General features: G+C 45.0%; 1 protein-coding gene across 3 annotated transcripts in view; it reads right to left on the bottom strand.

Annotated features, from left to right (window-relative positions):
- The window catches only part of atp11c (ATPase phospholipid transporting 11C (ATP11C blood group)), a 90,706-nt gene that overhangs the window by 53,790 nt on the left and 20,506 nt on the right, over window positions 1-16,410 (bottom strand). For all 3 annotated transcript variants that reach the window (XM_080774580.1, XM_080774582.1, XM_080774581.1), the window contains exons 2-3: window positions 10,548-10,667; window positions 8,060-8,149 (exon numbers count right to left, since the gene is read on the bottom strand). In XM_080774580.1, the coding sequence (XP_080630706.1) occupies window positions 8,060-8,149; window positions 10,548-10,667 (210 nt within the window). The remainder of the gene's footprint in view (window positions 1-8,059; window positions 8,150-10,547; window positions 10,668-16,410) is intronic.

Genomic DNA, 16,410 nt, shown 5'->3' on the forward strand with positions numbered 1-16,410 from the left:
AAAAAAGGAGGAAAAACGATATGCAAGTTTTTATACGTGCTGGACCCCCGAAATCAATGTCACGAATCAAATGAAGAAAAAGTGGAATGGCTGCACGTGATATCCCCCCCCCCCGCACGCGATATCCCCCCCCCCTGCCCTGCCCACACCACCTGGGAAAAACTGTGCGGTTGGTTAGGATAAGGAGGCATCTCCCCAGAGGGTCCCAGATTAGTGGCGAGGTGCCAACCGCATGACATCCTGGTAAACACTGTCAGCAAACAAACGTACTAGGAACACCCACTCTCCCACCTCCTCCGTGACTCACACTGAGTGCCATGCACATGCACGCACGCACTGCATGCACGCACCTTGATCACAACGTGTGCGTGATCAGGAAACACATTAAAATATGTATGTGTAATAAAGAAAGAAAGAAATGATTAATGGGGGCCGCCCATGAATGGGCCGTCCCACTGGTGGCTCTTCTACATTTACACTTCTACTGGCGAATAGTGACAAAAAGGCCTGAACCATGATTTGACGGAATGCATTGGACTCGGAGTCTATGGCCTTTACAGTGACAAACAAGTTACATGCACCATGGCCGCAACCTGGCTGATCTATGGCTCATCGACAACGGACACTCCACCACTTAGTAACGCAGTACGCATCAACAACGGACACTCCACCTCTTAGTAACGCAGTACGCATCGACAACGGACACTCCACCACTTAGTAACGCAGTACGCATCGACAACGGACACTCCACCACTTAGTAACGCAGTACGCATCGACAACGGACACTCCACCACTTAGTAACGCAGTACGCATCGACAACGGACACTCCACCACTTAGTAACGCAGTACGCATCGACAACGGACACTCCACCACTTAGTAACGCAGTACGCATCGACAACGGACACTCCCACCACTTAGTAACGCAGTACGCATCGACAACGGACACTCCACCACTTAGTAACGCAGTACGCATCAACAACAGACACTCCACCACTTAGTAACGCAGTACGCATCGACAACGGACACTCCACACTTAGTAACGCAGTACGCATCGACAACGGACACTCCACCACTTAGTAACGCAGTACGCATCGACAACGGACACTCCACCACTTAGTAACGCAGTACGCATCGACAACGGACACTCCACCACTTAGTAACGCAGTACGCATCGACAACGGACACTCCACCACTTAGTAACGCAGTACGCATTGACATCGGACACTCCACCACTTAGTAACGCAGTACGCATCGACAACGGACACTCCACACTTAGTAACGCAGTACGCATCGACAACGGACACTCCACCACTTAGTAACGCAGTACGCATCAACAACAGACACTCCACCACTTAGTAACGCAGTACGCATCGACAACGGACACTCCACCACTTAGTAACGCAGTACGCATCGACAACGGACACTCCACCTCTTAGTAACGCAGTACGCATCGACAACGGACACTCCACCACTTAGTAACGCAGTACGCATCGACAACGGACACTCCACCACTTAGTAACGCAGTACGCATCGACAACGGACACTCCACCACTTAGTAACGCAGTACGCATCGACAACGGGACACTCCACCACTTAGTAACGCAGTACACATCGACAACGGACACTCCACCACTTAGTAACGCAGTACGCATCGACATCGGACACTCCACCACTTAGTAACGCAGTACGCATCGACAACGGACACTCCACCACTTAGTAACGCAGTACACATCGACAACGGACACTCCACCACTTAGTAACGCAGTACGCATCGACAACGGACACTCCACCACTTAGTAACGCAGTACGCATCGACAACGGACACTCCACCACTTAGTAACGCAGTACGCATCGACAACGGACACTCCACCACTTAGTAACGCAGTACGCATCGACAACGGACACTCCACCACTTAGTAACGCAGTACACATCGACAACGGACACTCCACCACTTAGTAACGCAGTACGCATCGACAACGGACACTACACCACTTAGTAACGCAGTACGCATCGACAACGGACACTCCACCACTTAGTAACGCAGTACGCATCGACAACGGACACTCCACCACTTAGTAACGCAGTACGCATCGACAACGGACACTCCACCACTTAGTAACGCAGTACGCATCGACAACGGACACTCCACCTCTTAGTAACGCAGTACGCATCGACAACGGACACTCCACCACTTAGTAACGCAGTACGCATCGACAAAATCCACGTAGTACTGACTACACTAATAAGGACCCATGCCGGCCACTACCAGCAACAGGTCACCGGGAATACCCCGACATTACTCCCAACAACAAACACCATAACACGAAGAAAACGACCATGACTTTCTAGGAGACGCGATGCCAAACTTATGCGTCTCACTCACGCTGCAGACACAGAAACAGGTAAGCATTCCGTCTCAAGTTGCATGCCTGTGCAATTGCGCGCGCACACACACACACACACACACACACACACATGCGCACGCACGCCAAAAACCGACAGTGAAACTGATAAATTCCAACAGAATACATACAGGTGGAAGCTAGGGACAGAAGGGTGAAATAGTCGCCGCCATTGATCGGATATTGACTGTGGGACTAAAAATAATGACTCAGTGACAGTCCTGTCAACCCGGTGGCTCCTCCAGCCAGACCAGGTTGAGGTTTTCAGCAGAAGCAGAGAGAGACAGAGAGGTGCAGAGGGCAGCTCATGCAGTCAGCGCCGGGCCGGGCCGGCCGGCGTTCCTGCGGGAGCAGTTTAGACCAGAGAGACAGTCACTCAGCGAGCTCATTGAGTCTGGATGCTATCGGGCATCCCTCGTGACCGAGGCCAGGGGTGGAAAGTAACTAAGTACATGTACTCAAGTACTGTACTTAACCCATGAAAACGATTATTAAAAAAATCTTCTAAATGTAATCTAATGTAAATCTAATGTTTCTATGTCAGTGGCGCTCAGCCTTTTTCACATCAAGGACCCCCAGAATTATCTGTATTAGGCCGTAGACCCCCATCTGAAAATATGTAGTTCCAGGGCCCCCCAGAAGCAAAGATTTAAGTTAAAAACGTTCACTCTTCCGCGTCATCAGTACCTGAGGCGGGGTTGGCCAAAGGGCCTTTCTGTGGTGTATGTGTATGTGCACACAAACGCTGTCCTACAAAGACATTAAATGCCGTCGACAACGAATGGACAATTTTGAGTGTTAGTGTAAACACAAACATTGCGTAACACAAACATTGAAGACGATGGTGAGGACGCAGATGCTGATTGGCCGGAATGAGATGTATGATGATAAGAACGCCCCTCACTTCACACAGGGGAGATTTCTTTTTCACTCTACTCGATTATTTGAATTTTCTTTTACCTCTACTCCACTACATCATCACAGACCGGGCCTACATGGAAATAAGATGGCATTTTGGTGTACTCTGTCGCCGTTTGTTACATTTTTCTCTAATAAACTATTCAATCAATCAAAAAAAAAACATCTCAGAGGCAAATATTGTACTTTTACTCCACTACAATTATTTGAAAACTTTAGTTACTAGCTACTTTGTAGATTTTGATCATTATTCAAAACTTTTAATGTAGGACACTCTGCATAATGAGTACTTTTGGTACATTTTTATGCCAATCCTTTTGGACTTTTACTTGTAACGGACCATTTATTTTACTTGTAATGGACGACACGTGTTTAATCGGCCTCAGGTCTTCAAGGGATAAAGAAAATGACAGAGGATGAACAACAGATGTAGGGCAACACGTTCTGTATCCCTGCTCTGTTCATCGCTGCGTGGAGAAGAGAGGAGAGCTATAATATTGAGCAGGGGAGATAGATAAGCATGTCACCCTGTGCCATGGCCCTTGTGTCAGACTTAGCAGCACACTCACAGTTTCCAGGAAGTGTGCACGCACGCACGCAAACGCACACACACACACCAGTCACAAGACCATACAAGGCCTAGGAATGGTGTGGCTGGACGTCACCGCGGGAATCACCGTTTCAGCTTACCAGTTGATGTCTTAAAACAGTAGTGGGGGTGGAAGTGGGGTCCGGGGACCCCCAGGGGTCCTCGAGGGAGTTCCAGGGGGTCCCCAGCTAAATGATAGTTAGGAACCAAATTTACTTTTATATGGATCTCTAACTAAACCAAATGGCCCCTAATGGGTCCATTTGGTTCTATTTAACAACACAATTAACATTGATTTTCCATTATAAATTGGGGGTCCCAGAGATAGAAATGCCATTAAATAGCGGTATATGTAGCCTAACTAATGCATGTCAAACTGGGGGTCCTTGAAATGATAACGGTTGAAAATCACTGCTAAAGCCATATAAATCTTCTCTCATGGGGGTCCCTGGCATATCTTGGGGGTCCGGTCCGCAGGCAATTAAGTGTCAATTTGGGTCCTTGACATGAAAAGGTTTGGGAAACAGTGGTCTAAGACAGTGGTTCCCAAAGTGGGGTCCGGGGACCCCCAGGGGTACTTGAGGGAGTTCCAGTGGGGACCCAGCTAAATGATAATTTGGAACCAAATGGACCCTTATGGGTCTGTAACTCAGAGAGTACAAATGTACAAATTAAAATGTACAAATTCCATTTGTACGATCTCAGCGTTAAATTAGCATTGATTTTACAATATAAATTGTGGTCCCAGAGATATAATGCTATTAAATGGGGGGTCCGTAGACTAATGCATGTCAACTTGAAATTAAACGGGTTGAAAATCACTGAAGATCTTCTCTTATGGGGGTCCCTGGCATATCTTTTCAAATGGGGGTCCGATTAGTGTCAATTTGGGGGTCCTTCACATGAAAAACTTTGGGAAACAGTGGTCTAATATAAGAGCTATAAATGAAGGCCGATAACTTGTCGCTGCGTGACAGCCGTGATGAGCTTGAAGCGGTTCAACCTTTTCAGTGATCCCGTGATGCAGGTGAAGTGTCAGTCAATGACGTTTTTGTTTCACATTTCTTTGTGTCATTATTCGTCATTTCACCCTACCCCTTTCCGTTGACGCAGTGAGACCTGAAGCAACACTTCAACAGTGAACATCACCACAAACGTATGTAATAGCTGGTATATATAATGTATGAATGAATGGACCATTGTTAAGCCATTTGAGTAAGCACGTAGTCGTAGTGCATAGATCAGCGCTATAAAAATGCAATCCATTATTATTATTATTAGTAGCCACACTCGGGTCATTTTGGGGATTTTTATCGGCGCTAGTGTGACCGCAGTACGAGTTGTTTGCCAGTATTGAATTCCAAAATAGCCAATCTACAAGCACATTACTGTAGTCAGATCTGCTATTTTCAGCACGCAACACTAAATCGGTCATTAGAATGACCTCTCAGTCTCCACTTGTGTGCTTTGTAGGCAGGGGTGTTTTAAGGTACAATGTTGGCTGCACAAATGTGCTATGCCTGCCTATGCGGTAAATATAATGTTTATGGAGCAAGCTGTGCTGCTGCCATGAGCTGGACTCAACGGCAGATGCTCGTGTTGTGACCTTTTGATCTTCAGATCATTGATGACAATCAGACAATGGTGAACAGCATCTGTGCCAATGCTCCATAAACACCAATGTGTGCAGTACTGTATTGCTGATTTCGTCCACTAAAACTATGGCGAAAAATATCTGTTGATTATACCTTTTTTTCCACTGACGAAAACGGAATGAAAACTTTATCAAAACTAAGCTATGACGACTAAAACTAAGACGAAAAATATTGACAATTTTGTCAAACAAATAGACTAAAATGTTAGGGAGGGGAGAAGAGATCCAGTAGAACTAAAATCAGCCATTACGATCAGGCTTTATGAAATACATTTTAGTCGACTAAAATCGTATTGCACAATTGCTATTGTGCTTGCATATTGTAATACCCTGTTTTTGTTTTGTATCGATTGTACAGTTAGGACCCTCTCAAAAACGAGATAATATGGGCTGTATTTTGCGTGTCTTAAGTACCAGGTCTTATTCCCTAACTTGAGGAAACTAAAGACCTGGAGGCGTGATCAATGCCATTTGGCTATTCTGAGTGGCCAAAGAGCATTGATCACGCCTCCAGGTCAACTACAGATCCCATAAAGCCCCCCGTGGCAGAAACTACAGATCCCATAAATAAAGCCCCCATGGCAGAAATGCTAATACAAATCACTGCCGTCAGTTCTGCCACATGCACAACAGTCAATGGCCGTGTGTCATTTCAGATCAATTATTGACCAACCAAATAACTAGACCAATGCATGAGAAGTGAGAACCGCCATGTAAATGTTTATGTCCCTGTCTGCCGACTGGCTGTGACCAATCAACAACCAATAAAACCATGGCATGGCCGTCCGGGCTATCTTAAAGGAGAATTCCATGCTAGAAGGCTTTCTTACCTTTATTTGTAGTTGTTACGTCCCCACCAAAGAGGTCCAGGTGTTATTTTGTGCAAAAGTTGGCTATTTCCCCTAATATAAGCACTCAATGGGGGTTGGGTTTTTGTGCTAATTCGCTTATTTCCATCGAAATAAGTAGTAAAGTGTCCTGCTTAGGATAACATTATGAAGAGGATACTGTATATACCAAAAAGATTTTTGAGCGATGGAAATAAGCGAATTAGCACAACACCCCAATGCCCCATTCAATTCAATGCAATTCAATTCAATTCATTGAGGACTTATGGTAGGGGAAATAGCCAATAATGCGCTTTTGCACAAAATAACACCTGGACCTCTTTGGTGGGGACGTAACAACTACAAATAAAGGTAAGAAAGCCTTCTAGCATGGAATTCTCCTTTAACGCAAAAAGAGATCGCATAGCCTGTGGCAAAAAATGTTAACGGCTTCAACAGCTGAGGAGATAAAGGCATGAGGATGGACAGAGTCTTAATAGTGACAGATTTTGCAATAATGACTTTATGAACTGCTTTGGGAAAAGTGCAGAAAGCTGCGTCAGGCAGTCTGCATACCAGTGATCAATGCCTGTGTGTCATTTTAATTTCAGATCGATCGCACAACCCACCGAGGCCTCGAAACATTTACGAGGACATTCAGAAAGGACAAAGTGACCATATTTTTGACTTCATTTAATTTTATAGTAGGATTATGTTATATGACAGAACATTTTTAGAGCATTGTGAAGTCTTTATTTACTCTTTTTAAACACTGTCTGACGGACAGTGGCAACGATAACCTGAAACTGTGGATTTAACACCTGCTAAAAAAGAAAGTGTGTAATTATGCATCGTGCACAGTAAGTTTCACAGTTCCACACCTGACATGGCCCGTGGCATTAGGCACCCACATGATGCCCCACCCTTAACACTAAGGACACACGTCCTTAGTGTGATGATTAAGTTGAAACTCTAATCAGTAGCAGCTGTGTTGGACAGTGTTGGACGGACACGCAGATATGGGGACCCAAATGGGTGAGCTTCATTTCTATTGGCTTTTATTGATGTGGGCCTCGACACGTCATCACGCAGTACCTTTTAGTTTTCAGGAAGTAATTAAAATTCGATTTTATGGACTTTTGATATAAAAATACAAAACAATGAAAATGTACCAATTATTTTGGCATCCATTGTTAAGGTATGCTCATATGATCACCACGGATGGTCTAAAAGTGTGATTTTTTTTTATTTATTTCACTACGCCTTTAGCATTGGTCCGGTTCCTATAGCAACGCCCCACCGTTCCAACTATGGGATTGCAAATATAATCTCAGTGCAAACCAATTGAAAAGATTTTCAAACCTCTAGGACTCCAGGATCGCCGTCCTTGGTGGATTTTCTGCCATCCACATTTCGGATTAAATTTGTGCCTTTGTACCGCGACGCTGCCGCCATGCAAAAGCTTCTGACGAAAGGTAAACAGTGTGTGCTTGTTCCAATGCTGCTAGAGTGTATGTAGCGAGAGTGTGTGTGTGTGTGTGTGGGTGCAAGGGGGGGGGGGGGGTTATTTATGCTACCAGCTAGCGGTAGAGATAGAGTTAATGACTCGTTTATAAATATAATCTAATGTGCGGGTACACAGATTCCCTGGTGGGACATGTCCTTACCTGTACCAGGAAGATGATAAGGAAGTAGAAATTGGCGATCCTCCTAAACTGTTCAAATAGATTCTTTGGCAGAAAGTTCCACACGGTGTACTGGAGAGAGAGAGAGGGGGGGGGGGGGGGGCATGAAAGATAGAATTAGCCGACACAGAAATTCAAATTCATAAGGACCACAGAAATGTAACGGACAGGATTCAGCAATCATGATCATTTTCCATACCGAGGTGCTGTGTTCTTCCAAGGTACAGTATAGGTACAGTATAGGTCAGGGTGGGCAACTTTGACCATGGAGAGGGTCACTATATGTCCAAACTCACTCCAGAGGGCCACAGTGCATTTTACTGTCGTAGCAAAAATAGCCGATCTACAAGCTTTTAGCCGATCTACAAGCTCAAAATCTTGTAGATCAGCTATTTTTGCTATATTTGAATTGAAATACTGAATTATTCTTTGCTTTTTTTAAATTAGAATCCTGAAAAGTAACCTTTTTATTGATTTTCAAATGCATTTAGTTTTAGTTATGATAACTTTATGAACTAAATACAAATACATTGGACACAAAAAGACAATAACATATAATTTAATACTACCGCTAATCATTAAGTACTAGTCATTAAGTATATTTAAATTAAATTACTAGTCATTAAGTATAATTAAAGCGGATCATGTTTTGGTAACAGCTGAAATCAATACTACATCAGTATTCTGATATGAACCAGCAGGCCGCATTAAGTGAAGGTGGGGGCCGCATGTGGCCCCTGGGCCGCCAGTTGCCCACCCCTGTAGGAGGAGGCTTGAGAGAGGGGATTCGATGTGGCCGATAGTCCCCAACCCCTGCATGTATTATTCCCCTTGATGTGAGGAGGGGTGGTGGTGGTAGTCAGTTGATGAGAGTGCTGGTGGGGGGTCTGAGAGAGAGAGAGAGAGAGAGGGTGCTGGCTGGGTGTTCTCCTTCCCTCTGATCTGCCGTGGCAGCTGGGAGCCGGGACCTCGGGTATTCCAACCTTTTGGAGACTCACCTTTAATGCCACCTGTATTGCCCTGAATAGCCAAACCGAGTCACTGAGACATTGGTGGCAGATTTGTTGATATTTTATTCACCCCCATATAAGAAAAAGTCCTTCTGCACACCTACAATGGACAGGTGCGTCGGACAACTGGAACTGAGAAGTAGAGAAAAAAGAATCCTGCACACTGTCTTCACTCGAGTTTAGATTTATTGAGCAACGTTTCGGTTGTCAGACCCCCCCCCCCCCCCCCCTCCCATTTGTTTTCCTTGGCTTTTTAGTGACACACACGACTCACAGATACTCACAGGGGGGCAATAGTGACACTTTAATCCGCCAAAAGTGCAGGACAAATCCAGAAAATGATCTTGGAGTGGTAACTTAACACCGCCAAACAACACCGCACAGGGGTTGTAAAACACACCCTCTCTCACACAAAATAAAAGGTCCTGGAAGGTGGAAGAGATGGTTGCATGGGAGAAGTGTGGAAATGCAGTGGCAGCAGAACACCACCACCACCCATCTCATCATTTTGCCGTTGAAGCTAAAAAAAGAGTAATGTGAAATGATGAAGTGTACTGTGTGTGTGTGTGTGTGCGCGCGCGCGTGCGTGCGTGCGTGCATGCGTGCGTGCGTTGAAGACGGGAGAAAAGGAGCGGTTGGGATGATGGAAGGCGGAAGCAGAGCAGAGTAAACACTAGTGGCCAGGGTAATTAAAGACTGTTTACACTGACACGCCGAAGGGGCGGCAAATTGATTGCCCACCCCCTTCCTTGCCCTGGACCCCCCTCTGCACCATAATAAATCCCACCAACCACCCCCCCCCCCCCCCCCCCCCCCCTCCTCACCCTCAGTAATGACACCGCCACCCGTCAGATCCATAACCCAAGCCTGAAGGCCCTTATTGCTGACAAGGGCAGAGCAGGCCTAGATATACTTCGCTGCATGGCGTGTCGTGTACCAATAAAAAATAGCCAATCTACAAGCTTTGCGATGCCTTTCAGCGCCATGCGTTGTGAACTTGTAGATATTTTTTCGGAGCGCAACGCCGGCGGCATGCTACTGGGTGCAAATACAACCTTAGGGGTGGAGGAAGACGGGAGGAGGCATCATCAGAGCCACGGGGAAGGGAGATAGATTCTCTATTCTTAGAATTAAAACACATTCTGGAACCCCTTTTGGTGTTCTAAGCATTATGTTAAAAAAAATAGCAGATCTACAAGCTCATAGCGCGGCACTAAATCGTGAAAATGTGGCGCAAATTTGGAATATATATTCTTTCAGAGAGAACATTTTTAACTAAAATCTTTGCTTCTGGGGGGGGGGGGGTCCCTGGAACAACATATTTTCAGATGGGGAGGGCAAATACAGTGTCCTTGACATGAAAATGGTTGAGAACCACTTGACATAGAAACACATTATTTAGAAGACATTTTGTCAGGTCTAAATGGGTTAAGCTCGGAGGTGTTGATGAGCGGTCTTACCTTGGAGGACACTATCCTGTTGTCACAGAACTTGGGCTGGATGATGGTGTCGGTGCCGTACTTCCGATGCCCAACGTAGATGGTTCTGCTGGTGAGACCAGCTGGGCTTCCTCCACCAAGCTGGAGGAGGGACAGAGAGGAGAGGAGAGGAGAGAGCAATAAGAGGGGTAATTAGATCTAGACACTTTTCAACATACGAGCAAGAGGTTATAAATGGGGGGCCCCCCGCCCCCCCATCCCAAGCTGGGAAGAAGAGGCGCAATCTCATGAACCAGCAGAAAATAATGGGAGTGCGGGGCTATAAATGTGCATCATACGCAAAAATATCAAACCCAAGCATAACTTTTAAGCTAAACGACCATTTGCTTGTGTGTCCCCCCCCCCCCGTTTGGGGGGAATTCGACGGAAACAATGAAGCTTGCTTCTTTCACTGGTGCATCGTTATTTCAGGTGCAGCAAAACCTTTTTATTATTATAAAATTGTGAATTTCCCGTCAGTCAGTCACGCCCCATATATGCCCCGTGAATCGTGACATCACGTGATGTCATCAATATTAATATTTAGGGTGGCTGTGGCTCAGGAGGTAGAGCAGGTCGTCCAATGATCCCTGGGTCGGCGGTTCGAATCCCGGCTCCTCCTGTCCAGTGTCCACATGTCGAAGTGTCCTTAGGCAAGACACTGAACCCTACATTGCCTCCAATGAGTCGGTCGGCGTTAGCTCACCACCATTGGTGTGTGAATGTGGGAAGTGAGGACGCTGGCGTCGACTGTTCACCGCTTCACCTCCAAATGAATGATGAATGAACCATTGTAAAGCGCTTTGAGCACTTGGAAAAGCGCTGTAAAATTGCAATTCATTATTAAGCCCATATATGGAGATCCCTGATGTCATCAATATAGGCCAGCAACTCTCCATCAAACTTCAAAGTCTTAGATTTAAACTCCAGCAGCCAGCGAAAACTAGAGTTTTCAACAGAAAAATACAGCCCGAAAATTAAGGCCTGGCCCTACCTGGGCCCTCATCAAACCCTTTACACTCAAGACACCCCCCGCTGCCACCATTAGATCTCCATATACAGTATGGAGCTGACCTGTTCTGACATTCCACAATCATCAAACCCTGTACACTCAAGACAAGCCCCATATATGGCCAGTACAGAATTCATTCCATATGTTGATCTGACCCCCCCATGCCAAAGCGCTAGCGCTCGCCCAGCAGTCTGCTGTCACCCAGGCGGATGCGTGCACACGACCTCGCTCTTTAGGGCCCTCAGGCGTCTTACTGGATATACCAGTAAGACGCGCAAACGCAGGAAGCGAACGCAGCTCGTACATATTTGGTTTTTTTTAAGATTTATATAAGGAGTCCCCAAAGCAGCTCCATATATGGGCACAAGTTGGACCACGGCATCAAAGTCATGTCACCATGACTCAGCCATAACCATATAAGGAGTCCCCAAAGCAGCTCCATATATGGGCACAAAAGCGTGACACACGGACAGACAGACATGATCTGCTAGGTCTCATAGTAAGTGCTCACTGCGTTCGCAATAATTTAAAAATATATATAATTTATATGTATTAACAGTTTAATCTCCGTCAAATTAGTGATATGAAAACGGATCGCATCGCTCCACAGCCTAGATGTGCTTGTTGCGCAATCCTCAGTGTTGCACAACAGTGACACGTCATCGAAAATATTCCTCCCCTTTAGATGTTTAGCATCTTTAGTGTTGTGGCTATACACACACATTCACAACAACATCCAGTCCGTCTGTAAAAGTGGTCCGGGCGCTATAAACGATGGGCACATTTTATTAATGGATGAAATAGGCCCTTAAAGGTGTTAACAAGTAGTAAATCGCCTCAGGTCTGATCTGACATGGGGTCATCTGCGAGTATAGTCCTTTTTTTTTTTTAACGATATGCAACTCCATGAACCACCCAGGTGTAGCATAGTCAGTCTGATCACAACCGTTATTGGAACTTGTTCTTTGTTGGATTAAATGCTATGCATCGTCAAGGACCAAGCTATTAGCATGTCCACCAAGGTGTGGAACACCTTGTTTTTGTTTCTAGTAGAATGTGGTTGAATTGTGTTTCACATATAAGGGACAAGTATGACATGTGTCAGTCAGTGGGTCAGTCTCCAGTAATAAAGTATGACATGTGTCAGTCAGTGGGTCAGTCTCCAGTATAAAGTATGACATGTGTCAGTCAGTGGGTCAGTCTCCAGTATAAAGTATGACATGTGTCAGTCAGTGGGTCAGTCTCCAGTAATAAAGTATGACATGTGTCAGTCAGTGGGTCAGTCTCCAGTAATAAAGAATGACATGTGTCAGTCAGTGGGTCAGTCTCCAGTAATAAAGTATGACATGTGTCAGTCAGTGGGTCAGTCTCTAGTATAAAGTATGACATGTGTCAGTCAGTGCGTCAGTCTCCAGTATAAAGTATGACATGTGTCAGTCAGTGCGTCAGTCTCCAGTATAAAGTATGACATGTGTCAGTCAGTGGGTCAGTCTCCAGTATAAAGTATGACATGTGTCAGTCAGTGGGTCAGTCTCCAGTAATAAAGTATGACATGTGTCAGTCAGTGGGTCAGTCTCTAGTATAAAGTATGACATGTGTCAGTCAGTGGGTCAGTCTCCAGTAATAAAGTATGACATGTGTCAGTCAGTGGGCCAGTCTCCAGTATAAAGTATGACATGTGTCAGTCAGTGGGTCAGTCTCCAGTAATAAAGTATGACATGTGTCAGTCAGTGGGTCAGTCTCCAGTAATAAAGTATGACATGTGTCAGTCAGTGGGTCAGTCTCCAGTAATAAAGTATGACATGTGTCAGTCAGTGGGTCAGTCTCCAGTAATAAAGTATGACATGTGTCAGTCAGTGGGTCAGTATAAAGTATGACATGTGTCAGTCAGTGGGTCAGTCTCCAGTAATAAAGTATGACATGTGTCAGTCAGTGCGTCAGTCTCCAGTATAAAGTATGACATGTGTCAGTCAGTGGGTCAGTCTCCAGTATAAAGTATGACATGTGTCAGTCAGTGGGTCAGTCTCCAGTATAAAGTATGACATGTGTCAGTCAGTGCGTCAGTCTCCAGTATAAAGTATGACATGTGTCAGTCAGTGGGTCAGTCTCCAGTATAAAGTATGACATGTGTCAGTCAGTGGGTCAGTCTCCAGTATAAAGTATGACATGTGTCAGTCAGTGGGTCAGTCTCCAGTATAAAGTATGACATGTGTCAGTCAGTGGGTCAGTCTCCAGTATAAAGTATGACATGTGTCAGTCAGTGGGTCAGTCTCCAGTATAAAGTATGACATGTGTCAGTCAGTGGGTCAGTCTCTAGTATAAAGTATGACATGTGTCAGTCAGTGGGTCAGTCTCCAGTAATAAAGTATGACATGTGTCAGTCCAGAAGCAAAGATTTGAGTTATATACGTTTGCTTTAAAAAACACACACACACACACACACACACACACACAGAAACAGAGAGAGAGATAGTGCTGCACTGTTGCCTGCTAATGAGAGAGAGAGAGAGAGGGGGGGGGGGGGGGGAGTTGCACCACTCAGTTCACACGGGTGTGATTTTTAATAAACCCCAGAGCTGGGTCTCATGTGCGGGCCGGCCTCATGCAAGCAGCATAGAAACCAAATCCAAAACCATCAGGCTACATGGGGGGGGGGGTAAAGGGCCACCTGGACACATTTGCCGTCTGTCTGTCCGTCTTCTGAAGACAGGTTGGATGAAAGAACCGCCTCAGACACTCAGGAAGCTAATTAATCCATGGGAGGAAAAGACATAACTCACATTTACACCAATCATTTGATGCTCATTAATGGTTAAAAAAAAAGAGTCTTCACATATAATTTGGACTCGTTTCCTGCCGCCCCCGTCCAGAGAGAGGAAGCCAACCTAGAACACACAGCATGGCTGGCGGGATATTGTGTCATGGGTGTGAGCGGCAGTGTTCACACCTCAGCATGGCTGTGAAATCCGCCATGGGTCCACTGCCCACTCAACACATGCGTTCACTTCGCTTTAGGGCTGCAACTGTTCATTATCTTCCCAGCAGTTATTCGATCGGTCGCTTGTGTTTTGTTTTTTCACACAATTATTTTTCTAAACTCGACATAATCAACGCAGGAACATTTTTTCTTTGTATAATTGACATGGGGACATCGCCATGTTGGGCTTGTGGTGGACAATTTTGTAAAAAGCTAGCCCTGAATGACATGATGAGTGTACGACAGTTCCATTTGTACACTCTCAGAGTTACTCTAGTGGACTCATAAGTGCCATATAGTGTCATATAGTAAACCAGTGTCATACAAAATCTGAAGAGAACCTGGAGACTCACATTAAGTAACTGGGTCTTATGATTAAAATAAGAACATTGTAATGGTGTGTAATAAAACGGAAAATCTAAAAGTTTCTAAACGAACAAATAATAATAATAATAATCTTTATTGTCCCGAAGGATATTTGTCTTCACAATCTGTTCAACAGTTCAACACAAGGCCAAGTCTTGCACCGCACACATTTTGTACGTATCTGGACATATCAATGAGACCTGTAATTGACTAAAATGATGAGTCAGATTAACCTACAGTACATGGTGAGGTGCTCACAAATCACAACAGGTGACAAAGTTTAAAAAAAATAAAAATCCATTATTATGTTGAAAATATTGTTGTCGGATTGATCACATTGATTCGCTTCGGAGCAACTGTTTGCAGCCCTAGACGCAGACGCAGGCAAGGAGATCAGTAGAGGGAGGAAGAAACAGGAAAGCAAGAGGATGAGAGAGCAAAGGGAAGAAGGAGAGAGAGAGAGAGAGAGAGAGAGAGAGAGAGAGAGAGAGAGAGAGAGAGAGAGAGAGAGAGAGAGAGATGAAGTGTGGAACGGAATCCAAGGACAGCGGTGAAATAATCCTGGTTGTGTCTATGATTAAAACAGTAGCCAGGCCCCAGCAGAGGCCATGAGCCAAGACCACTCCCTCCCTGGGAACTAAACCCACTCATCTGAAGAAGAAAAAGATAAATAAAAATAAAACTGATTTGCAATGAATCAGACGCAGCAACACTTTGACAGCGTGTCAGATACTAATTTAATAGTGCGGGGACGCACAGTTTCTTTTAACAGTGCAGACACAACACATCCCCTTTAATACCTGAAATAACAACATTAAGGCAGAAATGCAGCGATAGGATAAAAATAAGGCTGCCGTCTGGCAGAGACATCGTGGTTAATGCAAATTTCACGCTGCAAACTAGGAGCAATTTACAAAACAAATTAGCCCGGGTTGCAGGACACAAAGAGCTCTGGCATGGGCCCTTTGAGTGAGAAGTCAGGGAGTCACAGATAGTAGTCGGAACACTTAGGACTTGTGTGCTGTGCCAATGTTTCATCTACAGCCTGTCTCTGGACTCATTAAGCACGAGAAAAGCAGCCTCAAGGTTACGGCCGTGCTATAGGCAAACAAAAAGTATCTTTCATGCTGTACAGTATAGGCTTAAATCTGTTGCTCAACCACCACAAACCGCCTGTAACTGCCAGGACACTGCAGTCTTTTTTTTTTGTATAATTACTTTAGTGCAAGTAAATCACACATCGCATTGCGACGCATTGTGAGCTTGCAGATGGGCTATTAAGACAGGCTATTTTTGGCAAAAAAAAGGTTTTGTGACCTTGTGGGAAAAATGGAGGGGACCCAGGATAGACTCCTGGGGGACACTGGTGAATTTTTTTTATAATATAGGTGTTTGTAAGTGATAAAAATAGTAAATGGTCCAGGGTGGTAAAAGTTGAATGCAGTTTTTATCTTGAAAGCCTATTTTGTTGCAGTTGTTTTTTGTTTTGT

Source organism: Protomyctophum bolini (genome assembly GCF_963924005.1).
Source record: "Protomyctophum bolini genome assembly, chromosome: 10".
Classification (NCBI taxonomy): Eukaryota; Metazoa; Chordata; class Actinopteri; order Myctophiformes; family Myctophidae; genus Protomyctophum; species Protomyctophum bolini.